The sequence below is a fragment of the Ochotona curzoniae genome, unplaced genomic scaffold (genome assembly GCF_017591425.1).
Source record: "Ochotona curzoniae isolate NIBS_2020 unplaced genomic scaffold, NIBS_Ocur_1.0 contig_1942, whole genome shotgun sequence".
Classification (NCBI taxonomy): domain Eukaryota; kingdom Metazoa; phylum Chordata; class Mammalia; order Lagomorpha; family Ochotonidae; genus Ochotona; species Ochotona curzoniae.
In genome coordinates this window covers 50,519-76,827 of record NW_024465266.1, presented here as the reverse complement: position 1 = coordinate 76,827, position 26,309 = coordinate 50,519, and the positions used below count along the sequence as shown (strand labels likewise).

General features: G+C 45.6%; 1 protein-coding gene across 1 annotated transcript; it reads left to right on the top strand.

The window, feature by feature from the left end:
* The first annotated feature begins 483 nt into the window (after window positions 1-483).
* On the top strand, window positions 484-18,922 carry LOC121149285 (E3 ubiquitin-protein ligase TRIM31-like). Its single transcript, XM_040969790.1, has 8 exons — window positions 484-900; window positions 5,255-5,350; window positions 10,781-10,903; window positions 12,200-12,430; window positions 13,082-13,104; window positions 13,584-13,705; window positions 16,040-16,114; window positions 18,795-18,922. The coding sequence occupies exons 1-8, from the start codon at window positions 484-486 to the stop codon at window positions 18,920-18,922; spliced, it is 1,215 nt and encodes a 404-aa protein (XP_040825724.1).
* The last annotated feature ends 7,387 nt before the right edge of the window (window positions 18,923-26,309 follow it).

Genomic DNA, 26,309 nt, shown 5'->3' with positions numbered 1-26,309 from the left:
TCCTTCTCCCTACACATGTTCTATATCTTTATGGACTTGGCTCCACCAGTCTGTGACCTTGCTGGAGATGCTTGCCAGTCCTCCCACTCCCTTCCTAATGCTGCTGGGAAGTCTTCTCTGACTGGACTTTATTGCACTTGCCCTTCTGATCCAGTCACCTGCCTTATATACAACCAGTCCAAGGTTCAAGACCACTTAACCTGTCTATAATCTGCAAATATACTTTCTGAGCTGCCATTTGTTCTCAGGTGGTGACAAGAGAGATTCGTCCTGACTCTGCTCTCCAGAATGCTCACTGGATTGAGATCTTTACTCCTTTGGATCGGTTTGTTCTCGCTCTTCTTTTCCTCCCACCTTGCTCCCATGGTTGATTGACAGACTCTTTGACTTCTACCTGCCCTCTTTCATCCTTTCTTCTGGCAACAGTGTCCAACATCGGTTTCTAGTGTTCCTGCCTGTATAGATCAACCTGGATGCTCTGTCATGGCCAGCCAAAGTTTTCCCACCAACCTGCAGCAGGAAGTGACCTGCAATATCTGCCTGGAGATTCTACAAGACCCTGTCACCATCTACTGTGGGCACAGCTTCTGCCACAGTTGCATCACTCAGCTAAAGCTAGCTTCCAAGGATTTCTTCAAATGTCCCCTCTGCAAAATGTGCATGGATAAAGACACATTCCCAACCAACTGGCTACTGTGGAATCTGGTGGAAAAAATTCAGGCTATGTATCCCTCTGAGAGGCGGCTCGAAAAAGAAAAACTGAGATGTTCAAAGCATGGAGAGAAGCAGAACTACTACTGTAAGTCAGATGGGGAACTTCTCTGTGTGATATGTGAGGACTCCAAGGAGCACAGATTCCATAACACCAGCCTGATAGAAAAAGCTGTCAAGCATTATCAGGTAGGCACTGGGGCTCCCCTTTGCTGATTTGCAAGCTGTTGACTCCTTCCTGTGGGTTTGTTCTCCGTGGTTCCTGCAAGTTACATATGAGGCATATGAGCTCAAAGTTCTAGTCTGGGGAATAGCTGCCCATGACAATCAGGGAATAGTGGAGAATGGAAAAGATAGATTTTTTAAAATTTATTTTTAAATACATTTTGTGTTTGAATAATGACTACATGGTTGATCAGGGTGGGAAGAATCGAGGTTTAGGAAAAATTGAGTGAACATATTGATCCCAAATTTGCTATTTCTTCTTCTTCCTGGATGAAGGGGAGAAACAAAGGGCAGAACCACTCATGACTTCCCATACGTCCCAGTACCCAGGGATGAGGAACTGCCAGCTCATACCAACCCAGAGTCTCAATGTGTACATATTCCAAAGCTTCTGTATAAGTAGTTTGGATAGTTTTGAAATGCTGCCAATTTTACTGATCCAAGGATGACGTCACCCTCCCAATGCTGATTGGCTCCATTCACTTAATATTTTTTGCTCTCCTCGTCTGTTTAGGATAAATGTCTAGTTAGCTCTGTTCTTCTTCTGCTACAGCACCAAATTAGCTGCTATAGACTCCTTTTATAACAGGGCCTGTGTCCACTGCTCTACCGTTTTTTACTAAGTAGGGCATGTTCTTGCAGCAAATCCAAGTAGCTGGGCCAGGTCCCAAGCATCATCAGATTTCCGCGCCCCCCCACCCCCCCGGGGCTCACAAGCCCAACAACCACCTAGTAGGCAGGACCCAGGGCCCAGGACAGGAGACCCAAGCCCCGCTGGATCCCCCACCCCTGGGGATCACGAACTTGACATCCACCTAACAGGCAGACCTGGGACCTGGGCCAGGAGACCCAAATCCTGCCAGAATCCCCACCCCCAGTGTTCAGGAAACCAACACCCACCTAGAATTCGACCCCAGGATCTGGGCCAAGCCACACACACCTCACCGGTTCCTCCATCCCTGTGGCTCAGGAACCCTTTCCCCACCACACAGGTGGACCCAATGACCTGAGCCAAGCTACCTGAGCCTGTCAAATCCTCTGTTGCTTGGACTTATGTACTTAACCCTGTTGGGTCCAGCTTGGCATGACTCACCTCACCTCACCATCCACAATCTAATTGCTCAGCTTGGCCTAGTCTAGTTTGTCCCCTGACCCAGCTCCTGCTAGTGGGTGCTACAGCCTATCCCATCCCAGCCTGATTGCTGTCATGGTCCTAATGTGAACTGGCTGGTGTTGCAGTCCAATCTGGCTCCTCCTGCCCCCTTCCCTAGTTGTTAGATCTCTCACTGGGTGTTATATGATGGTCCAGACTGGTTTGTCCCCAGATCTGACCCACATGTATGCCAGCGGGTACCGTAACCTGGCATGGTCTAGGCTGCTCCTTGCCTTGCTTCTTGCACTCACCTACAGGGGCTGCATCTCAATGAAGGAGTTTCTGAAGCTCCTCCATTGAGTATCCCCCAATGGCAGTTCTTACAAACATCAGTGGATAGTTGGTCCAGGTTGACTTTGTCCACCTCCTGTCATGACAAGAACAGTGGCCTTTCTCAATTGCTCACACCCATTCTGGCTCTTGTTGTTGGATGTTACAGGCCAGCACTATTGGTCCATGCCCAGACACCACTTTCACATAGTTCAGTGGAAGTCAAGACCTGGTCTGGCCTGTTCTATAGCCAAACTGGCTCTCATTAGTACCAGTAGTGGTTGGAGTTAAGCCCAATCTGTCACTCCACCATCCTAGTGCACACCTGTGCTGGTGAAGTCTGTAGCCATGTACAGCCACGTCTGCTGCCCTCAGTCCTACTCATGGTCTCACTAGTAGAAAGGCAGGTTTATGGATAAAAGCAGAGACACAGAGAGAAAAATCTTTCATTCACAGGTTTGCATCACAAATGCTGCACCAGCCCCAACTGTGCCAATGTAAAGCCAGTTGCCAAGAGCTTCGTTTGGGTCTCACATGCAGCTATAGGGCCCCAAGGCTTTATACCACCCTTTGTTGCTTTCACAAGGGTCACAAACAGGGTAGGAATAAAATAGTCAGGACATAAATTGGTTCCCATACGAGATCCTGGCACTTGCAATGGGAGGATTAGGAAATTGGGCTACCATGGCAGGCCCCCACAGATTTAAAAAGAAAAAAAAGAAGAAGAAAAGTTATTTTTATTTGAAAGGCAGATTTACAGAGAGAAGGAGCGAAAGATCTCCCATCCACTGGTTGAATTTCCAAATGGTTGCAATGGCTAGAGCTGAGCTGATCCTAAGCCAGAAGCCAGGAGCCAGGAGCCAGGATCTTCTTCTGGGTCTCCCACATGGGTGCCTGGTCCTAACGACATGGGTCATCTTCCTCTGCTTTCCTGGGTCATAAGCAGAGAAATGAATCAGAAGCAGAGCAACCAGGATATGAGCTAGCATTCATATAGGGGTGTTAGCAGTTCATGTGGGGAGGTTAGCCTATTCAGCCATTCACCAGCTCCAAGACACAGGAATTTGATTCAGAAGATGTAGACTCCACATAGGGGTCTATAAGATGTCGTATTCTATGAAATAATTTGAAATCAAGCAGCAGTCCCTCCTCCTGCCCCACAGAGAGAAGAGGGAAAAAAAGGAAAGAATTTAAGCATTTGTCTCACTCACCTACCATAACTTGACTCTGACTACCCTAAATGCAAATGCATGTAGGCATGCACCCATCTCAACTATGTAAACAATTCTAAAAATAAAATTAAAAATACAAAATTTAAAAAAATGTGGGCTCAAATCAAGACTTTGAGTTGATTGTGTGACATTTAAGGAATCCCTCAGCTTTCAAATCATACATCTTTAAAAAAAGGTTTATTTATTGCGAGAGAGAGAGAAATATCTTTGTCTTCAATCTTCACTCCATGAATTTTCAAAACAGCTGGAACTGCGTCAGTCCCAAGCTGGAAGCCAGGAGTTTCTTCCTGGTCTACCACATGGGTGCAGGGACCAAGGATTTCAGTCATCCTTCACTAGTTTCCCAGGCTATTAGCAGCAGACCTCCAAATAGCTCTGAAAATATTGCAGGGTACAAGTGAGATCACTCCAAACAAGTCAAAAGTTTATTAAGTCTTTTTAAACTACGCTTGGTGATTCTAGAAATATCAAATCACAAGTCCATATGGCAATCCAATCAGTCATAACCCCATGAGGAACAAATGGTCATTACCCTCAAATCCAAACATTAAGCTAAAGACCTATGTCCCAGCTTCCCCAACAATATACACTATCCTAAGAGACAGGCAACAAATAACATGGACACACTTACAAAGCTGCAGACAGTCACCTTTCCCTGGCTTCTCTGTCCACAATCTACTACTGCTAGGATTCACCTCTCCTGGAACTCGCAACAGTACACAAATTAGAAATACAAAGCATCTTAGCATTGCTGTCTTCATTGTCCCACTCAAGCAGTGAACAGGGGGTGAGGAATATAGACACACAGGGGTCATACTCAGGGGATACCTGTCCTCAGAGATACTGGGCAGGCCAAGAGAGCAAGCCCCTTCCTATAATGAGTCTTTATAGGGGCTTGTGAGGGTAGTGGCTACACAACAATGCAATACTGCCCCCTCTCAGGTGATAGGTGAGAGTCACAGTGGGCAGGAGGGAACAGTAGGTGATGGGGGAGTGACTTCCAAGCTGGTGATCCAGAACTAGCTGCCTATCTCACCACAATTTTGATAGAAGAGGTGAGGAAAGGTTTGTGGGAGTCTTTGGCAGTCTTGAAGTACCATCCAAACATTACTCATAAAAAGTCATAGCAAGCCCAGAGTGGTGGCCTAATGGCCAAAGTCCTCACCTTGATTGTGCCAGGATCCCATATGGGTGCTGGTTCTAATCCCGACAGCTCCACTTCCCATCCAGCTCCCTGCTTATGGCCTGGGAAAGCATTTGAGGATGGCCCAAAGCCTTGGGACACTGCACCCACGTGGGAGACCTGGAGAAAGTTCCTGGCTCCTGGCTCCGGATCAGCTCAGCATCGGCCATCGCACTCTCTTGGGGAGTGAATTATTGGATGGAAGATCATCCTCTCTGTCTCTCCTCCTCCCTGTATATCTGACTTTGTAATAAAAATAAATAAATCTTTAAAAAAAAAAGTCATAGCAATCCTCTTCTCTTTTAGGTCACGTAGGTTCTGATTTCTCCCTTCCCCCCAGCTTGAGAAAGCAGTATGGATTAACAGTTACTTCCAGAACTCTCTTGAACATGTCATCTGCTCTCTGCAGAGACTCGGAGTTTTTTAGGCGGCTAAGAGCAATGCTGGCAGAACCTTTTCTGAGGGTCCCTCTCCCCATAGGAGCAGATCCAAAGGCATGTTGGAGTCTTGGAGCAAAAGGAGCAGGTACTGGTACATGTGAAAGCTCAAGGTGAAGAGAAGATCAGCAACTTAATGGTAAGGAAAAATTTCACCCTGTGATGCTTTTTCTTGTTTGTTTTTTTTTGTTTGTTTGTTTGTTTTGGTGTGTCAAGCAGAAAAGAAAAACTGATATGAGAGCATATTAAAACTGAAATTTTTTCTGGAAAGATGAGTTTAGGGAAATTCTTGTGAGCAAAAATGATGACATAAATGATAGCAGAGTTTAACATGAGAATCAAAATGGCAGAATAGGGTAAGAACAGGTTTAAATAATTGGAGAATCATTATCCATGGAGAATCAGAGATGGTTGTACAAAAAATGGTGCATCCTCAGCGTGAGATCTCAGGACTTGGAGACTGGTGAGCCAGGAGCTTGGGTTACAGAAATGGCAGTGGAAGTGTAACATAAAAACTGATATCTGAAACTTGCTGGAGAGAGTGGCACATTGATTGTAAATAAAAAACTGGGTACCAACCACAATCAGTAAAATCAAACTGTAGTCCTGTGTGTGACACTCTTCTGATGCGAAACACAGCAGCAACCGTGCTACTTGTCTCACACGAAAGAATTTCCATACAGACAATTCCAGTTGCAAAGTGAGATTTATTTATGAAGAAGAGGGAAAGTGACTCCTGTACAAGTGGCAGGAGGGGCTCCAAGAGAAGACCAAGAGAGAGATCTCCTGCCATGGTTGTAGGAGGGGTCTCCAAGGAAGAAAAGTCCTGTGTACAATGGAAGTCAATATCTTTTATATCTCATATGAAGGGAGTCACCCAAAGGACAAAAGAAAAAAAAAAAACAACTTTGTTTACAATAATTTGTGGTCCAGAATCAAAGGACCTCAGAAGGGTAGGACTGGTTTACTTTCTCCTTTCATTCTAATGAGAAGCTGAATAGCAGGCATTATCTCTTTGACAGTGACCCAGAAATGTGATTAGTGTGGGTCACTGTCTCCTGCTTTTGTTATGACAAAAATTCTGATATGGGGGATTGATATGTCAACTCTGACCCTTTGTCATTCCTCAAGGAGACATACTCTTGGAAATATAAGAAATAGGGAAAAACATTATTTTATATTTTTAAAAATTAATTTAAGTAAGGATGAAAAACCCTGCCTACTATCCAGTCTGACTCCTCAAACAACACAACTTAGAAACCTGCCCTAATGAGAAGAATCTGATAAGCAAAAGTGTAATGTTCGGAGAATCAAGAAGGCAGGTAAGGACAAGGATGGTAAGGACACGTTTAATCAGACAGAGAAACATTTAATCAAGATGAAGCAAAGAGGACATATTTCAGGAAATAGGAAAGGACAGAACAGCAGCAGAAGGGTACCTGGAGACCGACAGACACAGGAAAGCAGCGGGCGCAGCAGTGTGGTGTTGCAGTGACTGATACTCCAGCATGGCGATCTGAACTCCACCAGCAGCCAGAACTCCACCAGCAACCAGGAGGGAAGGGACTTTCACTGGGAGCTTGGGAGGTCAATCCAGACAAAGAGCTGTCTGCCCTGCTGGTCCATTTGATTTGACCAGGAGAAGAGACAGAACAGCAAATCTCAGATGGGCAATGTGAAAACAGAGTGGATTTCATAGCCCAGTCAGCCCCCTAGAGCTGAATTGGGCGCCATTTTGTGTAAGGAGGGAAAGGGGAAGGGAAAGGACTGAGCATGTGCTGAGCTGGGAGTGAGCTCATTTCTGACTCGGTGAACTGCAACAACATAGCATTCTATGGGTTTCAACCAGGGCAGGTCTGGGTAGCCCTCAAATCTGATGGCCAGCAGATCAAGAACTGTAGTGGTGTTACATCAGGCACCATTTTGCTCACTGTGGCAATAGCTTTGAGGCTGCAGGGGACAACAGTGAACTGCACATGTGCTGAGCTCACAAGAACTCGCTGAGGTCCCACAGGAAAATAATACCGGCTGTGGCATCGTACGGGTCAAAATAGGTCCCTGTGACAACCAGACCTAACGTCCAACAGGTTCTGACAAGATCAGCGTCACCATCAACCTAATTATATTGGACACCTGGTAGTCCTGGAACCTCCTCCAACCAGAAGTGGGAGAAAGGTTGCAGAGACAACAGTGCAGCCTCAGTACGATATCACAGGAGGTGGAGATTGGTGAGCCAAGAGCTGGGGCTGTGGAGACCACGATGGAAATCTGACATAAGAATCCAGACCTGAAACTCACTGGAGGGAATGAGTGGCACAATTGACTGCAAGCAAAAAGTTGTGTACCAACTGCTATAAGTAAAGTCACATTATAGACCTGTGGGTGACACAGATTAGAAACCTGCCCAATGGAGAAGACTCTGCTAACCAGAAGTACAATGATCAAGAGCAAAAGAAGAGACAAAGGCACAATGAATATTACTGAAAACTCTCTTGCAAAGGAGCAAAACCTTATGCCAACCTCAGAGTTAACCGAAGAAGACATCGAGAAAATGGGGGACACAGAATCTGTAAAATTCATTTTAAAGATTCTGATAAAAAATCAGAAGACATTCTCATGACATGTTCAAAGAATTTAAGGAAGCAGTAAAGCAAATTAAGGCTGGTATATCAGAAATAAAGAACAGAGTAGAGCAAATTAAAAGTATAGCAGAGAGTCTCCAAAGCAGAACAAAGCAAGCAGAAGAAAGAATCTCAGAATTGGAAGATATTTCCTGTCACCAGGGGGAAGCAAACAACAAACTGGAAGTAGAGCTGGATCAGGCCAAAAAAAGCATTCAAGAATTGAAAGACACTATTAAGAGGCCAAATCTAAGAGTCAGAAGAGAATGGAGATTCTAAAAGAAAAGAATTGTCAGCCCAGGATAACATACCCCGCATAGCTTTCTTTCATCTTTCAAAATGAAATAAAATTCTTCCACTGTAAAGTAATGTTAAGAGAATTTGCCTCTTTCAAACCTGCCCTACAAAGGATACTTCAAGATGTTCTCTTGACAGAGAAGAGGAATAGCACCAAACAAAACAGAGAATATCCCAGTAAAATGACAGCAGAAGATTAAACCAATGAACAACCCATTCCTAAAATGACAAGACCAAAGTACCACCCATGTATATTTAACTCTGAATGTAAATGGCTTAAGCTCAATCTAACATCATAGATTAGTAGACTGGATTAACAAAACAAAAACCATCTGTTTGTTGTCTAGAAGAGACATACTTCACCAACAAAGATCAGCAGAAACTGTATTGCATGGGTTTTGTTGTTTTCTGTTGGTTTCATCTCTTCCAAAAGTTTCTCTGAGTAAATCATTCAATGACTCATAGATCAAGAAAGTTCTTGATTTTTATTTATTCAGCTACACATTATTTATTTAATTGCATGTTGTTAAACTTCTTGGTGTTATTAATTTCTTTTTTTCCTCTATGTTGAGTTTGTTTTGTGGCTCTTCATTTTAGGGAATGTATAGTAACTGTGTAATGGAGAGTGTCATATCTAGTAACATGTCATTTAACTTCATGGCATTGTAAATTTCTGCTTTTCTTTCTATTGTTGATTTTGTATTATGACTTTTCATTTAAGGGGATGTACAGTAGCTGTGAAATGGAGACTAACAACCAGATGTGAGGATGCAGTGTGGTATGCATTTCTGTTTCCAAACAAAGATGGACTTGCAATGAAACTGTTTACTATATATTGACAATAGGATTCTGGACTCTGCCATGGTTCATGCCCAAAATGATGGACATATGACTGAGTATAGAGAACTATATGTTAGTAATGATATAAAGGAACTAGGCTGGGAGGGAATTTGGGAGGGTATAAAGGAATATGGAACTGTATCATAAAATGATAACAATAATAATAAAATATTAAAAAAAAACAAAAACAAAAAAACCCCAACAAACCACTGTGTGTGGATTTCAAAAAAATTTCACACCAAAATAAATTTGCCTTTTACTTCAAAAAAAAAATTTTTAAGTGCAATGACCAAGGGCAAAAGAGACAAAGCCACAATGAATATTACTGAAGACTCCCCTGCAAAGGATATATTTCAGATTCTAAAAGCAAAAAATTGTCAGCCCGGAATAATGCACCCAGCAAAGCTTTCCTTTGTCTTTGAAAATGAAATGAAATTCTTCCACAGTAAAGAAAAGCTCAAAGAATATGACTCTTCCAGACTTTCCATACAAATGATATTTAAAGATGTTCTCTTGATAGAGAAATGCAATAGTGTTACAGAGTACAAGTGAGATCACTCCAAACAAGTCAAAAGTTTATTAAGTCTTTTTAAACTACGCTTGGTGATTCTAGAAATATCAAATCACAAGTCCATATGGCAATCCAATCAGTCATAACCCCATGAGGAACAAATGGTCATTACCCTCAAATCCAAACATTAAGCTAAAGACCTATGTCCCAGCTTCCCCAACAATATACACTATCCTAAGAGACAGGCAACAAATAACATGGACACACTTACAAAGCTGCAGACAGTCACCTTTCCCTGGCTTCTCTGTCCACAATCTACTACTGCTAGGATTCACCTCTCCTGGAACTCGCAACAGTACACAAATTAGAAATACAAAGCATCTTAGCATTGCTGTCTTCATTGTCCCACTCAAGCAGTGAACAGGGGGTGAGGAATATAGACACACAGGGGTCATACTCAGGGGATACCTGTCCTCAGAGATACTGGGCAGGCCAAGAGAGCAAGCCCCTTCCTATAATGAGTCTTTATAGGGGCTTGTGAGGGTAGTGGCTACACAACAATGCAATACTGCCCCCTCTCAGGTGATAGGTGAGAGTCACAGTGGGCAGGAGGGAACAGTAGGTGATGGGGGAGTGACTTCCAAGCTGGTGATCCAGAACTAGCTGCCTATCTCACCACAATAACACCAACCTAAGCCAGAGCAAAAGTGAAAACATCCCAGTAAGATAATGCCAGAAGACTAAATCAAACAATAATAACCCATTGCTAAAATGACAAGATCAAATGACCACCTATTCACATTAAACCTGCATGTAAGTGACTTAAATTCATAAATAAAATGTCACAGATTAGTAGAATGGATTAAAAACCCAAACCCATCTATGCCGTGCCTACAAGAGACACATTTGACCAACAAAGATCAGCAGAAACTGTATCTCATAGATTTTGATGTTTTTTTAAATTTTTATTTATTCAAAACAATTTTTTTCTCATATTAAATTCTTCACTGACTCATAGGTCATACAGTAGCATCATTTTCTTCAAGAAGATTCATGATTTTCTTTTTTAATTTTTTGGCAACACATTAGTCATTTAGTAGTATGTTATTAAACTTCATGGCATTGTAAATTTCTATTTTTCTTTCTGTTGTGTCTGTTTGTTTTATAGCTTTTCATTTAAGGGATGTATAGTAACTGTGTGATGGAGTCTATCATATACAGATGTGAGGATATAATGTGTCTCTACTTCCAGATTAAGGATGGACTCCTAATGAAGCTGTTAAATATATCTCGGCAATAGGGTGCTGAACTCTCTGCCATTGTCCATGCCTACAACGACAGAGTCATGATTGTTCATGAAGAACTGCACTATTTTAATACTATAGGGGAAATCAGTGTATGTGAGGAGCGGCTTGTGGAGGGAGTAATGGAAATCTCAGAGCCTGTGGGATTATATCATATAATAACAACAACAACAATAATAATAATAATAGAAAAAAGAAAGCTGAAAAAATTTATCATAGAGTGGAGCCCAGTGCTATACCCTAGCAGCCAAGGTTCCTGGCTTGAACATACTGGGATCCCATATGAGCGCCAGTTCTAGTCCTGGCAGCCTTGTTCCCATCCAGCTCCCTGCTTCTAGCCTGGAAGAGCAGTTGAGGTTGGCACAAAGCCTTAGGACCCTGCACCCACATGGGAGACCTGGGAGAGGCTCCTGGCTCCTGGCTTTGGATTGGCTCAGCTCCAACTATTGTGGCTGCTTTGGGAGTGAACCATCGAATGGATGATCTTCCTCTCTATCTCTCCTCCTCTCTGAATATCTGCCTTTCCAATAAAAATAAATAAATCTTAAAAAAATTATAATATAGTGTATCCCTGAGCACAAAAGAAATGTTCTTTTTAAATAAATAAATAAATAAATATATGAGAAGAAAAGTAACAGTGAGAGGAGAGAAAGATTTTTCATTTACTGCTTCACTTTGCAATGCTCTCAATAGCAAGAAGGTGGTCTAGGCTGAAGACAAGAACTTTGGGCTTCATCCAGGTTTTCCATGCTGTGGTAAGAGCCCAAGTATTTAGCCATCTTCTATTATTTTCCCCAGTGCATTAGCAGGAACTGGATCAGAAGCAGAGCAGTCAGTAGCTCAACCAGCACTTGAATATGAAATGTTTTCATTGCAAACAATGTTTTAATGGTCTGCACCACAACATTGGCATGGGAAGTGCTTTTAAATGTGTGTTCTCAGGGCCTGCATCATGGTGCAAGGGTTAATCTGCCTCCTTCAATACTGGCATCACATCTGAGTACTGGTTTGAGGTCCAGCTGCTCTATTACAGTCTGAGTTTCTGCCTATGCACCTGGGGAAGCAGGAGAAGATGGCCCAAGTACTTGGGGACCTGCACTAATGTGGGAGATTTGGATGGAGCTGTTGGCTGCTGGTTTCAGCCTGGCCCAGCTCAGGCTATTTGGGCATTTGGGAAGTGAATCAGCAGATAAAAGGTGCTCTCTCTCTCATTCTTTCTTTCACTGTCATTCAAAAAAGAAGCAAATGTATTTAAAGAAAAAAAAAGTTTATTCTCCTCAAATCTTCTCAAGTCTGAACCCTATTGTATATTGGTACTCAGTACAATCCAATACAAAAATTAAAATAAAATCACATCGGTGAAAGGACAGTTGAGGCCATCTCTTCTCTCTGTGTCCCTGTATCTCACCCCTCAGGCACAGGTGGAGTTTGAGAAACAACGGATCCAGACAGAATTCGAGCACCTGCAACAGGTACTAGAGGAGGAGAAGAACAGTATCTTGTCCAATATCAAAGAGCTGGCTAATAATGGAGCCAAGGAGAGTGAACGCTACAGTGCTGCCACCAAGGTACAGCTCAGCTCTCTCAAGGATTTCAAGGATTCGTTAAAAGACAAGCAGAGGATGCCACCCATAGAGCTACTAGAGGTGAGTCCCCCAGGGGCCAAATCCATGTGATGTGGAGCCCAGACCATGTATCTGACCCATGTGCCAGCACCTGTCAGAATCCGTGAGTTTGCTCCAGTCACCTTGCATCATCCAGCAAAAAAGAGTTCAGGTGGTAACGTGTTGCTTGGAATGACAATATGAACCATATGTGTGATTTAAAATATGTAAACCACATTTGTAATTTAAAAATATAATGTGAGTTACTGCCCAGTCTAATTGAGAAATGTAAGATGAACCACATGTGTAATTTAGAAATATATTACAAGCCACATATGAACAGCTTCAGCATGTTAAAGGCAGGAGATTGGTGCAGTTTTTAATATGGCACTTGTGGCATCCACCTTCCCATGGGCTCTTTTGCTAAAGTAAGTATCAGACAAAATTCATCTACAAAATGTCACTCTTTTTCTGCTCGTCAGTTGTTCCTCTTGATGTCTAACTGTGTATCTATTTAGTGCCATGTCAGTGCTTCTTGGAGGAGTCCACTTGGTGAGTGAGAACAGGAGGGAGAGAGAGAGAGAATTGCAGAGATGTTCTCACTCTGCCTACACCCACTTGCTTACTTGGCTGCTCCTTGGCCCCATGAGTCAGCTGAGTGCTGAGACCATGCTGTTTGTCTTTCTCTTCTAGGACATCAAAGGCACCTTACACAGGTACGAGGACCATCCTACATGCATGCTGTCTCCTGAGTCATTGCTATGTTCTGTTCCCAACATAGCTTCATATACCCTCAACATTCCCCACTCACCAACACTTATACCTTGGACTCTGCAGTCAGAGGTTTAGGCTGCAGAAGGGAAGGTCTGAGTTGAACAAATGAGCTGACTGTGAGATGTCTGAGCAGTTCTTCCCATCTCCCAGGGCCTCTTGTAGGACCTCTGCTCAGCTGGATGCCTCCTGGTCCTCTCTCCCTGCCCCACTGCTTTTCTCATTTCCCTCTCACACCCAAGTCTCCTTGGGCAGCTTCTCACTGCAGCCCCATTCCTATTGTGCCTGCCTCCTGACTCAACACACTCACTAGGTCTTAATGCCCACTGCCACAGCCACTGCCGTGACTCTACCCTCACAGGGCTGGATCCAAAGGACCAGCCTCTCCTTTGCCTCCCCACCAAGTTCAGCCTTGTTCTCCTAGGAGTGAAGGGTTTCAGTCTCAGTTTCACATAGTATCCTCAATTCCTATGGACTTGGAGAGAAAAATCAGCAAAGCAAAGTCCAGACATGACTCCATCATCAAGAGCCTGAGGAAATTTGGAGGTAAGGAAGAGGCTGTCGGGGTCTCTGTCCTCTTCACTGGAGGATTCTAATCTGACAGCACCCATCATGGCACCATTCCATGGCTATGCTTCCCTCAGGCCTTTCTCCCATGCTCTGTTCCACTTGGTATTTTCTATACCTAATGCCCACATCTTATGACAGTTACAAAAGAGGAGCTGGTCTTCACCACATGTGACTCTATAGCCTATGTTTGTGGAGAGGAGGCAAAATATTGCCTTCAAAGGATGCGAGCGTCACAAGGGAGCATAGAACTTGCTGCACCACAGTGCCAACCTCTCTTCCTAGTTTTTAATGTAAGCACTGGAAAAAAATGTTTTAAAGACTTATGTATTGGGCTCAGAAGAATGGCTCAATGGCTAAATACGTTGTAACTGGCAGGATCACATTGTAAATGGGTGCCTGTTCATGTTATGGCTACTCCTCTTCCCATACAGCTCCCTATTTATACCTGGAAAAGCAGTAGAGGATGACCCAAAACCTTGGAGCATTCACCCATGTTGGAGACCTGAAAGAAACTCCTGGCTCCTTGCTTTAGATAAAATTAGTTCAACTTCAGTCCTTGCAGCCATCTTTGAGTGAACCAGCAAATGCAAGATCTTTCCCTCTGTTTCTCCTTCTCTCTGTAAATCTGATCTGCCTTCCAATATAAATAAATCTTTAAAAAAGACTTATTCATTTCTTTGCGTTTCAGAGAGAAGAGATTGAGACACACACACACGCACACAGAGAGAGAGAAAGAGAGAGAGATCTTCCATCAACTGTTTCAGTTCCTAGAGGGCCACAATGGCCAGGGATGGCCAGGTCTGAGTCAGGAGCCAGGAACTCCACCTTGTTTTTATTTTACTGAGGGTGGCAGGGGTCTAGGCACTTGAACCATCTGCTGTTTTTCCAAGTTGTTTTCACGGAGTTGGTTTATAAATGTATCAGTAGAAGTGAGAGTCCAATATAGTGGTATCCATGGAACGTTGACATTATGGGTGTCAGTATAATGTGCAAAACCACAACACTGGTTCTACTACTACAAAGATGAAAATTATATGTGGCATGCTTAAATGTTCATGGAAATATGTATGTGAAAAAAACTTCCCATGGGTTTCAAAATTTGCTGCACCAAAATAACTTAATTGTAAAAAACTGTTGCTTAAAAAGCACAGGACAGATAGAAAGGGAGAGATATCTCCCATCCGCTTAATTCACTGCCCAGATATCTACAATATCCAGGGCTAGGCCAGGAAAAAACCAGAAGTCAAGAACTCAATCTTAGTCTCCCATGTGTGTGGCAGGAACTTAGACCTTTACACCATCACCCGGGCCTCCCAGGGTGCCCCTTAGCAGGAAGCTGGAATTGGAAACAGAGCTGGGCATCAAGTGTCCTAAGCAGCATGTTAAACACTGCACGCAGAATTCACCCAAAAGTGTCTTTCAGTTTCATCTTTCCATGACTTTGTAAAAAGATTTGTTTTTACTCTTTTGAAAGGCAGATTAACAAAGAGAAAAAGAGAGAGAGAGAGAGAGAGATCTTTCATCCACTGATTAAGTCCCAGAAGGGCCACAACAGATATGGTTGTGCCGATCTGAAGCCAGATGCTTCTTTCTGGGTCTCCCATGTGGGTGCAGGGCCAAATCCTTGGGCCATTATCTGCTGCTTTCCCAGGCCATAAGCAGGAAGATGGATTAGAACCAGAGCAGGCATCAAGTATCCTAAGCAGCATGTTAAACACTCACCCAAAAGTCTTTCAATTTCATCTTTCCATAACTTTTTTACAAAGATTTATTTACTTTCACCCCTTCTAAAGGCAGAATGAAAGAGAAAAAGAGACAGAGACAGATCTTCCATCTACTGGTTAAGTCTACAAAGCGCCACAACAGATAGAGTTTGCTGGTCTGAAGCCAGAAGTTTCTTTCTGGGTCTCTCATGTGGGTGCAGCGGCTCAAGCCATTAGGCTATCTTCTGCCACTTTTCCATGCCATAAGCAGGAAGAGAGATTGGAAACAGAGCAGCTGGGACATGAGTAGTCCTCTTGGGGGCATTTGCCCCGCAGGCAAACTATTGGCCTATATGCCACCATGCCAGGCCCCAAGAATTTTTAATTCGCCCTAAAAGAGGTCTCATCAGATGTCTACTGGACAGTGCTGGGCTGTATGGTCACTTTAGGCAAGGAGGGCAGCAAGGCTGGGAGTCTCACATGCACTGAGAACATGACACAGTTCCAGCTCACTGCTCCCAGGGGTTTCACATCAGGACCTTGTGGTTCAAATCTGGACTCCTTGCTCAACTTCCTCAGCCTCTCATTTCTTCTGATCTACCCCCAGAGAAGCTCCAAGCTGAGAAGAAGAAACACCGAAGCAAAATCCTGTCAGAAATGAGTGTATCCTTGTGGCAAAACAGTAAGTGGGGTGAGGGGCTGCTTCCTGCTATTGAGGGAGAGAGACTCCCAAAAGGGAAGGTGGGAGAATTCTCCCACAAAGGAAATCAGAGCCATGGAAAACAAGAAATGGTTCTTTCTTTTCTTTCTTTCTTTCTTTCTTTTTTTTTTTTTTTTTTTTTTAGGATTTATTTACTTTTATTGCAAAGTCAGATGTACACAGAGGAGGAGAGACAGAGAGGATGATCTTCCGTCCGATGATCCACTCCCCAAGTGAGTGCAATGGCCGGTGCTGTGCCAATCTGAAGCCAGGATCCAGGAACTTCTTCCAGGTCTCCCACAAGTGTGCAGGGTCCCAAGTCTTTGGGCCATCCTTGGCTGCTTTCCCAGGCCACAGGCAGGGAGCTGGATGGGAAGTGGAGCTGCTGGGATTAGAACCAGCGCCCCCTATGGGATCCTGACGCATTTAAGGCGAAGACTTTAGCTGCTAGGCCATGCCACCGGGCCCAAGAAATGGTTCTAAATGTACTGGACCCGGGGTCTTTTCTGATGTCTTAGCAGCCCTACTGGGTAATCCCTGTGGTCTTTTGCAATGTCTCCATTGAGAGGGTCAATGATTGGTCCTTCCACCTCCAACCAGAACTCAATGTTCTGATCCCTAGTCCCCAGTGTAACAGGCCAACAGGGATTCCCTCTCCTGCTGAGACTGGGGCCAACTGAAAGGTTTTCACACTTCTGTTGGGGGCAGTGGTGGTCCTCTGGGAATCATTGGCTGCCTGCATTGTTGATGCTGGTGTTTTGTGGACATGGCCTTTGTGGTTAGCTCACAGCCTTTGGCTTCCAAGATCAAAGTTAGCTTTTCCTCCCCTACTCATAGGGTTCCTTCTCAAAATAAATAATCCTAACACTGACAGAAGCTCACAGCCTGAGCCAACGACTCCAGGTAGGACTCCAGTCTTGAACACAGGGGCTGGAGAGGGATACAAAGCTGGTTGATGTCCAAAGGTGGACACAGACTGCAGAGGGAGTTGTGGATTTGTGTTCTCACCCTCACCCCAGCTGCTGCGACCAATGACTGTTCTCAGTTCTAACCTGAGGTGGAGAGGAAAGGGAAAGGATAGAAAACAGGGATGAGAGTCAGAGGAAGGAGGCTGGTGGAGGAGGGGACACCGTGGCCTCCATAAAACTTGAAGAAGTGTCAGGTGCCATGGGTAGTCTGGACGGATGTGAGGTGCTGTGTGTGTTGGAGCATATATGCCCCCCTCTGTCTCTGTTCACTTTCTGCGACGGAGCAGTTCGGCCGGGAGCAATTAGTCTGACAGGAACAGGACCCCGGGAATGGTGGGCAAGGATTCGGCGAGTGACAGACATGACAACTCAAGGCAGTTGTATCTGAGTGCATTTTGCAAAAGCAAAGCATCAACTTAATATACACTAGATTATTGCAAAGGGACATTTTTTTTGTTTATTCATGTGGTTACATTTTTACAAACAATTATTCCAGGAAGGTAAGTAGGGCTATTGAGAAAAGATTGTTCGCTAATAGCATGGTGACAGACTGCAGTTGCTATTTCTTGTGGATGTGGTTTGGTTTAAAACCAGCTGCAGTTTTAATCATTAAGCAGTTAGCTCTCATTGTGCCTTGTGCCTTACATTGGTTTTAATATTAACCTGTCTATATTTCTTAGTTTTTCTTCCTGTATGGTTTTTTAAGCTATAGATCTCTACTATAATCTTCTTTTTAGGAATCCTCAAAAATAGTCCCAGGTAGGTTTATTGAAGCTAGAGACCTGATAGTTTTTATCTCATACTGCTTGCTATCCTTGTCCAGTCTCCTGTCAAAAGGCTTCATAGAACTATAAAGGAATATTGAGCGTTTGCTGCACATAAATAGTATTATTCCAGCCATAAAGAGCAAAGAGAGTACATCCAGGAATGCCAAGACCACTAGAGATGCAGCCCAAACCAGGAGGCATCCTTCCTTGAAGCTTCTGCCTCGGCCTGGTGATTTCTCACACAGGCTCCACTGGAGGTGGTGTGACAACTTTCCACTAACTGTGGGAACTGGTAGCTCCAGAGTAACCTCCTTGAGCTTGTGCAGGCTGTGGGGGATTCCTGCCCTCCTGCTTCCACTGACCTTGCTCTTCTTTCCTTCTCTGTCAAAGGTGACCCAACAGACAACCCAGGATCTTCAATTCTCCATCCCCCAGCTCAATTCCAACCCCAATCGGGGTCTAGGTTCGAAGTAACAGAATCAGGATTAGAATTGAGCCTGGCGCCAGGTGGAGCACCCGAAAACACCGCAGAAGTGGATACTGGGAACACCTATAGTTGCATCTCTCCCTCGAGCTCTTTCAAGCTCAAGCGGGGGCTGAGTGAGTGGCTGGGGTGATCGAGGGTCAGACTTGGGGGCAACTTGGGAAAAGTGTGGGTTGCTAATGGTTGGAGGTTGGGTGGCAGAGGGGGTGGCGATGACTCCCAGGAGGGAAGAACTTTTTCTTAGGAGAAGTAACAATCACGCTGGCCTTCTTGGCATAACTTGGCCTGTGGACAGACGCCTACAGCTATGTCCACGGCCCTTCCCTCCTCCAAAGTGAAAGTCCACACAGGAGTCAAGTGTTGCCTGGTCACAAATCACCAAACCTGTCCCCATGGACATGACTGACAAGTGCTTGCACCTCTTTCCCCTCCTCTTCCCACAGCCCCTGTGACCTTGGATGTGGCCTCAGCCCACCCAGGCCTGAACATTTCACAGGATCTGAAAATGGTTACTGCAGACGTGATTGCTCAGAACTCCTCAGAGGATGAAGTGAAGCGTCAGCACTTCTAGTTGTCCCTTTGCATTTTGGGCCTGCAGGAATTTTCCAAATGCCACACCTGGGAGGTGAAGTGCAGTGGGCCCCAGAGCGGGGCCTGTGTCCTGAGCATCACATGGGAGGAGGCATCCTGCAGTGGCAGCCTGACCCGTGAGTGGCTTCTGGGTGCTGCACATTACCAGATTCAAGTGCCCAGTGCTCACTGGGAGCAGCTCCTGGGAGTCCCTTAAGGTGTGCCCCAGGAGAGTGGGTGTGTATGTGGATCTCGAGGGCATGAAGGTCACCTTCTATGACCCTGATACTGTAAGGAGGGACTCTGAGGACTGAACCAAGCATCCTGGACGCAGTGCCACCTTGAATACATGAATGCCTGTATACCAGGACCATCTTAAAGCTCCTAGGTCTCAGTTCCCTTAAACACCTGGTTACCCAGCATTACCACAAACCTCCTAGTTCAAATCCCTTTACAGCTTTTTGGCCTAATCAAATTTAGTGACCTTCACGTTTAAACTGTGCACTCCACCAACTCCTTGTATATATCCCTGGTGTACACCTATAGCCACATCTGCCATTTCCTGACCCCACACTCCCTATCTCCCCACTTCTAGGCCATAAAAGATGCCTCTCCTATTTTGCATGCTCTGCTCTACTCTGTTTCTTGTTGCCCCACACCATGTCCCTTGCTGGAATAAAGGCTTCTGGTATGGCTCACCTCTGAGTCTAGCATCTTGGGTTTGTGGAAAAAAGCTAAGAGACACCAAAAACCACATCTACACTTTCCACGCCACCTTCTTGGGAAAGATATTCCTTTTCTTCAGACTGTTGTTCTCAGGCACCCAAATCACCCTGAACTCGTACTCGTGCTCCTTGGTCAGGGTCTGCAACTACTTGGGACCACCCCAGCACTGGGTGGTAGGATTAACATCAAGCTTCCAGGAGACCAGAGCCTGATATCTGTGATCCCACTTCATTGATTTATTTTAAGGATCTATGCATTTATATTGGAAAAGTAGGTTTTACAGAGAGGAGAAGAGTCAGCAAGAGAAAGCTAACTTACTAATTCACTCCACATGGCAACTAAGCTGAGCTGAGCTGAACAAAAGCCAGGAGCCAAGAGCTTCTTCAGGATCTCCCATGTATATACAGAATCCGAGGACTTGGGTCATCATCCACTGTTTTCCCAGGCCACAAGTAGAGAGGTAGATTGGAAGTTGTTAGATGATGACCACTGACCGCCTGCCTGCTGGTGAAATAATATCGGCAAGTTGTTCAGAGTTGAAATGGAAGCTTTATTAGAAAATTTGCTCATGGGCCCCCTTCGCGCAGAGGGGAAGGAAGAGGGAAGCGAAAAGGGCATCTGAGATACGTGTGGAAGAGTTTTATATCCCTCTGGACACATGGGCGGGCAAGGGGGCTGTCTGTGTCCCAACTATGTAAGGAATGTCCATTCAGGTGTGCCATTGGCCAACTGGAATCCCACCAGGTCGGTGACGTAACAGGCTCTTGTGGCCCCTCCTGTTCCGGGCTGAACTGGGGTGTAGCAGACCAGCCCCTAGTCTCCAGTGCCCTGGGCAGCCATCAGAAGTGAGCAGTGGAGACATGAACCAGCAATTACAGAGATGTGGTACAGAGAGGACTTAGCCATTCTATCAGCCCCAGTGACCCTGTGGAGATCACCCATGGATTTTTACCTACTTAGCCTATGTGGAAGGTCATAGGCATATGGCACACTGTGTTTCTGGGGACGCCCCCTGACAATGGTTTCAGCTAACCAAGACCTCAACCTGGCCTGTTCACTGGGCATACAGTGAGAGCAAGGGACTTCACCTGAATTTCTCCTCTCTGTCCTTGCATATGCTATGCTGGGACTTCCTTGACAAGCAGCTCAGAAGACAAACGAGACCCACAGCCTACCTCCCAGCCACAGGTGGTGAATGTGACCTGAAGCTTCCAGCTGTGCTTGTTGAACAAATGTGACCTGTGACTTTGTGGGAGGATCTAGAGAGCTAGACATGTTTTTTAGCCAGTTACAGTGCCATTGTTGGGTGGGAGGACTGTTGGGGAACACTCTTCTGCCTTCCTGTTTCCTAGTCTATACAAATTGTGTTCGCTTTAAAGTTTACAGAATTGCTCCATCAGACTGTCTCCGATGGTTCTTCTGACCAGAGAACACTGTTGCCTCACGCCCTCTGTGATCTTGGGGGCCTTCTGGCAGGAAAAGCACCCAAGATGGCCCTGCGTTAGATATTGTCAAAGTTCCCTGTCAGAATCTTGGTCCCTGTCCCCGATACACTTTCCACAATTTAGAACCTGCAGCTGCGTGACACCTGGGTGCCTGTATCCCATACTCAGGGTCTGAATTTGAGTCCTGGCTCCATTTCTGATTCCAGCTCTCTTCTCCTTGTGGGTCCTGGGAGGTGACAGGTGATGGTCCTTGGGTCCCTGCCAGCCCCTGAGACCTGGCTTGTGTTCCTGGCTTCTGGTTTTGCTCTGGCTTTGCCCGACCTGTTGCAGGCAGTTGAAAAGTGAACCAGTAAATGGAAAGAATCTCTCTCTGTGTTTATCTTGCAAATAAGATGAAAATAAGTAAGTTGTATCTGCAATCATTTGATTTTAATCCTTTGGAAGATGTATCCTAAGGATAAAAACAATTACAAATCTTAAATTTGCCATTTATGTTGGTAATACTAGTTTTACTATGCTGAATGTACATATGTGTATATGTATAGGTATATATGTATATAAACACACAAGAAGGATAAAACAAATAACTATGCTTAAGTTCCTAAGAATGAATATTTTCAACTTATAAGAATAGTTTTTTTTTCATAGAAAATAGCATGATTGAATAAAAATAGATGTTTAGCAATGCTAACTTTGAATTGGAAATCAGTATGAACTCATGATGTAATTCCTCTCAAAATAGTAAAATTTATTTCTGCACTTTGAGTACAAAGCAGCCCTAAACATGAGTAGGAACCCATCCGGACCTATCAGAATCACATTACCAGCCTTCTGGAAATGCACACAGAAAACCCCAGTTTGGAAATTTTATAACACAGAAGACTGGCTTGCTTACCAAAGAGATTTCTGGGGGAAAGGGGAACTTAAAGAGACTATAGGACATACCATCAAGAGTAATGGTAATATTATTTGACCTGATCTGGGCAAAGCAATTAAAATTTAAATATAGGGGACCAGTGTGATGGCTCAGTGGTTGAGGTCCTCGCCTTGCACGCCCGGGATCCCATATGCACGCTGGTTCTAATCCCTGCGGCCCCGCTTCCCATCCAGCTCCCTGCCTGTGGCCTGGGAAAGCAGTCGAGGACAGCCCAAAGCTTTGGGACCCTGCACCCGCGTGGGAGACCCGGAAGAGGCTCCTGGCTTTGGATCGGCATAGCATCAGCCGTTGCGCTCACTTGGGGAGTGAATCATCAGATGGAAGATCTTCCTCTCTGTATATCCGCCTTTACAATAAAAATTTTAAAAAGAAAAAGAAATTTAAATATAATAGCATGGGTCAGAAATCCCAACATACATCTATATTAAAGAATTGCATTCTACAGGTGTGCTGATTATACTCTGAAAGTAGTTATTTGCATACTGAAAGGTTGGCAATGGTATGATAAGAAAGGTGGAACTGGCTGGAAAAAAAAAATCCTTGAAATACAGTCTTGACTGCCAGTATTGGGGAATGCTCCTGACTCAGAGGCCAGACATCTTTTCAGAAACACCAAAAAGATGGGAATTGTCACTCAAGATTGTTTGTCCCTGCAGCAGGAGTGTATCAGGGATTCTGTTTCAAAGACAAATGCATTTGCCTTCCCTGGTTGCTCACATGCGAAACAAAAGCTCATTCCCAGGGATTTTGCATCATTGCCTTCAAAAGTCACTGCCGCTGCACACACTGAACTTGACATGTTCCAGGGTTGCCACATGAGGGACCCCAGTGTCACAGAGCTCACATTTCTTGGGTGACACTGAAAACTAAAAGAAACCCATGATGTGAAAGGCAAGGACACTGCAGGCTTCTTGCTGCTGACTCCTTCCTTGGGCACTTGGAGCAGCAGTGGCAAGGGGAAGGTGTCCCAGAGCTGTCCCATCCTCATGTGGAGCTATAGGAAGCCAGACCAAGGGTCAGGCCCAGCAGCAGATTTCAGCAGAGCTCAGTCAGCCCTGTCTGGCTCCTCCAGCCAGTTTCCTTCATTGTCCAAGAGTGACTAAACCACTCTGTCTACGTAAGCCACCTGGCCTTGCCTGCTGAGGGAGGAGGAACTCAGGCAAGGGGCCCTTGAGCAGCTCCCTCTGGACACATGTTCACAGTCCTGGCTGCTCGAGGACAATTTCCTAGTTGCCTTAAGCAACGCTCTTAAGCAATGGCCATGGCTTCTCACACTGGGCCTTTCTGGTCCCTCTTGTCGTCATGTCCTTAAAAGAGAGGGTCCTCAGCTAATTTTAAGTTGATGTCCTACTTCCTTCCTATTCTTTCCCTGGTGTTTCAGCACAAACCTCAGAACCAGGTAGATGATGGGTATGCCCTAAATTGAACCCACCCTCTAGTTCCTCTTTGGATACTTGGAAGGCCCACTGGGTTTTTAAAGACCAGCTCCACTCCACCTCACCTCTATCAGGAAGTTGTCCCCAGGAAGGACTCCTGGGTTCTCCTGTGGCAAATGTGCCCATTCCCAGTAAGTATAGCAGCCCTAGGTCACCTGGTGATCAAAGTGGCCCATGTTTCGCTGGAGAGAGAAGCAGCTTCTCAGCTTGTCTTCACGGCTTCATGTTTCTTGGATTGTCAGGATCTTGGTTTGTGGTGAATGAAAGCAGCAGACTTTGTGGCAAGGGTAAAATCTGAGGTAGCCTACTGACAGGGACCTTATCCTTGAGGTATAACCATGCCTCCTGGTCCCTGGGAAAAGAGGGGTCCCATCTTTCAGAACCTTACAGAAGCTGAGTCACCTGAAGCATGTCCCAGCCATTCATTCAGTGATGTAGCTGAGGAATCAAGAGAGTACTCTCCATTCCTTATTCCAAGATGATCTAGATCCTAGAACCTGACTGAATTTCAGAACAGGGGACAGGTCATATAAGCAGGTCCATGACACTGACCAGCATGTGAAATAACCATGACCAGTGGTAGATTCTGTGGGGAATTTGTGGGCTAAACCTTAGAGAAATGTAGGTCCTGCTAGTTAGCACAAGAGTTGGGATGGTGATGTGCTGAACTAGATGTGACCATGCATGGAACTTGCCAACACTCACAGATACAACACCACAGGGACTGAGAATAGACTAGGCAGGTCCAGGCTGCAGCATCCACATGTGCATCCTAAAAAAAGGTGTGGGGTGAGTTAGGCTGCACCAGTGCATACAAAGGCTGGGACAAATAGAGCAGGCTATGCCAGGCAAGGGCCTAGCACATACTGGCATGTATGAGATCTGGGTCAGGAAGTGGGCCAAGGTGGTGGGGGGACTTGGGAAATTCCCCTAGTGGGTCATATCTCCTGGTGGTCAACACATCGTCCAGACCTGGGAGTCAGGCAGGCTGGACAAGGTAGCTTCAACTGTTGGCTAATGTGTGGGTTGGTTTTGGAAGGAGGTGGACTAGGCAGGGCCAAGCAAACCTTAGTTGAGCAGCAAGTGCAGAAACCAGGCTGGAGTGCAGCTCATGCTGGGTTAGGTTGTCACACATATCAGTTTGTGTAAGCCAAGGATGGGAGCAGACTGAGCAGGGTCATGTTGCAGTACCCTCCAGTGAGAGTTGAGACTGGGGGCAGACTGGGTCAGGCCAGGATACAGCATCAAAAGGCAAAGGTTAAGACAGGTGAGGGACTATACCAAGCTGAGTCAAAGCAACTGTGCAAGATCTGTGGTAAGGGACAGGACTGGTTGGGGAACAAAGGGAAACCCCCTGGCTGGGCTGTGGTTCCCACTGATGAGTGCAAAGGCCAGAGTAGGAGCTGCTGTCTAGTCTGGGCATGACTGCAGTGTCCCTTGGTACAAATGTAGGCTGAGTCTGGGGTGCACAAGACTGGGCTAGATTCCAGCATCCACTGGTGCTCTGGAGGACCATGGTGAATGCAGGGTGTGCTAGAATAGGTCTCCGCCCCTGCTGAACCACTTGTGAGCTGTGTCTGTGTGTGGGCCAGGCTTCATTTGGCTAAAACAACCAACAGTAAGAACCAGAATGGGTTGAAGGTCAGTCAGGAAAGGCCATTGTTCCTGCTGGGACAGGAGGTGGACTGAGTAGGGCTGGCCCATGGATCTACCGTTATGTGTGAGATCTGGCATTGGGAGAGGTTCTGATGGAGGAGTTTGGGGGAACTTCTCTGTTGGAACACAGTTCATGCAGGTGAGAGCAAGAACCACGATAGGGAGCAGCCCAGACCAGGTCAGGGAACCGTACGACCACATACATTTGGCACAGGCTGGGGCAAACCAGGCTAGTTCACACCACCCAGTGGTGAATCTCAGCACCAGAATAGAGCGTGGGACTGGCCAACTTGGGCTGCAATACCAGTCAGTTCACACTAGGTCCGGGACTAGATGCTGGCTAGGTTGGGCTTGGCTGTAACCCCAGCAGTGTGAGTTGGAAATTGGAGTGGGCTGGGCACAGCCAAGCTGCAGCACCCACTGGGAAACACCAAGGTGAGGCGCGCCATGCCAGACTGGGCCACGGCACCCAACCAGCACATGTGAGACCTAGGGGAGGGGAGGAGGCAAAGCTGGTAGGGTGGCTGCATGGGGGCTCCCCTGCTGGACCACCACTACTTCTGGAGAGTGTCAGTTGGAATGGGGCAGACCAGGCTTGGCAAGGCTACAGCCCCTGCTGGCCTCATGTGTGTTGGATCAGGGGAGAGTCAGGCTTGGTTGACTGTTACTACTGGTGCATGCATAAGCCAGAATGAGTGTGGATTGGTTGGGCATTGCAGCAGCATCAGCTGGCAATGCTGGCACTGGGGCAAATGCTGTCAAGTTAAACTGCAGAACCACCTGGAGAGTGCAAGATCTGGAAGTGGGAATAGGCCCAGTAGCGAAAGAGTGTGCACCTCCCTCCTGGGTTACTACTCCATCTGGTGAGCATGAATACCAGGATGGGGCAGGTATGACTAGACAGAGAGTGGCACCTCTAGGCACATGTGTGAGCTGAATGGATAATGGGGCTGGTTGGGTTGAATTAGGCTTCAATGCCCATTGACAGGTATGAGAGCTGAATGGAATGTGGGACAGATAGGACCAGTCTGCTGTACATACTGGAAAACATGGGGAAAAGGGCAGGGGTGGGCCTGGTGGGAGTTATTACGGGTTATTCCAACTAGGCTGCAGCTCCAACTAGTGTACATGAAAGCCAAGTGTTTGGTGGGCAGGATCAGGCTGGACTGCAACACCCATTGGTTTGTG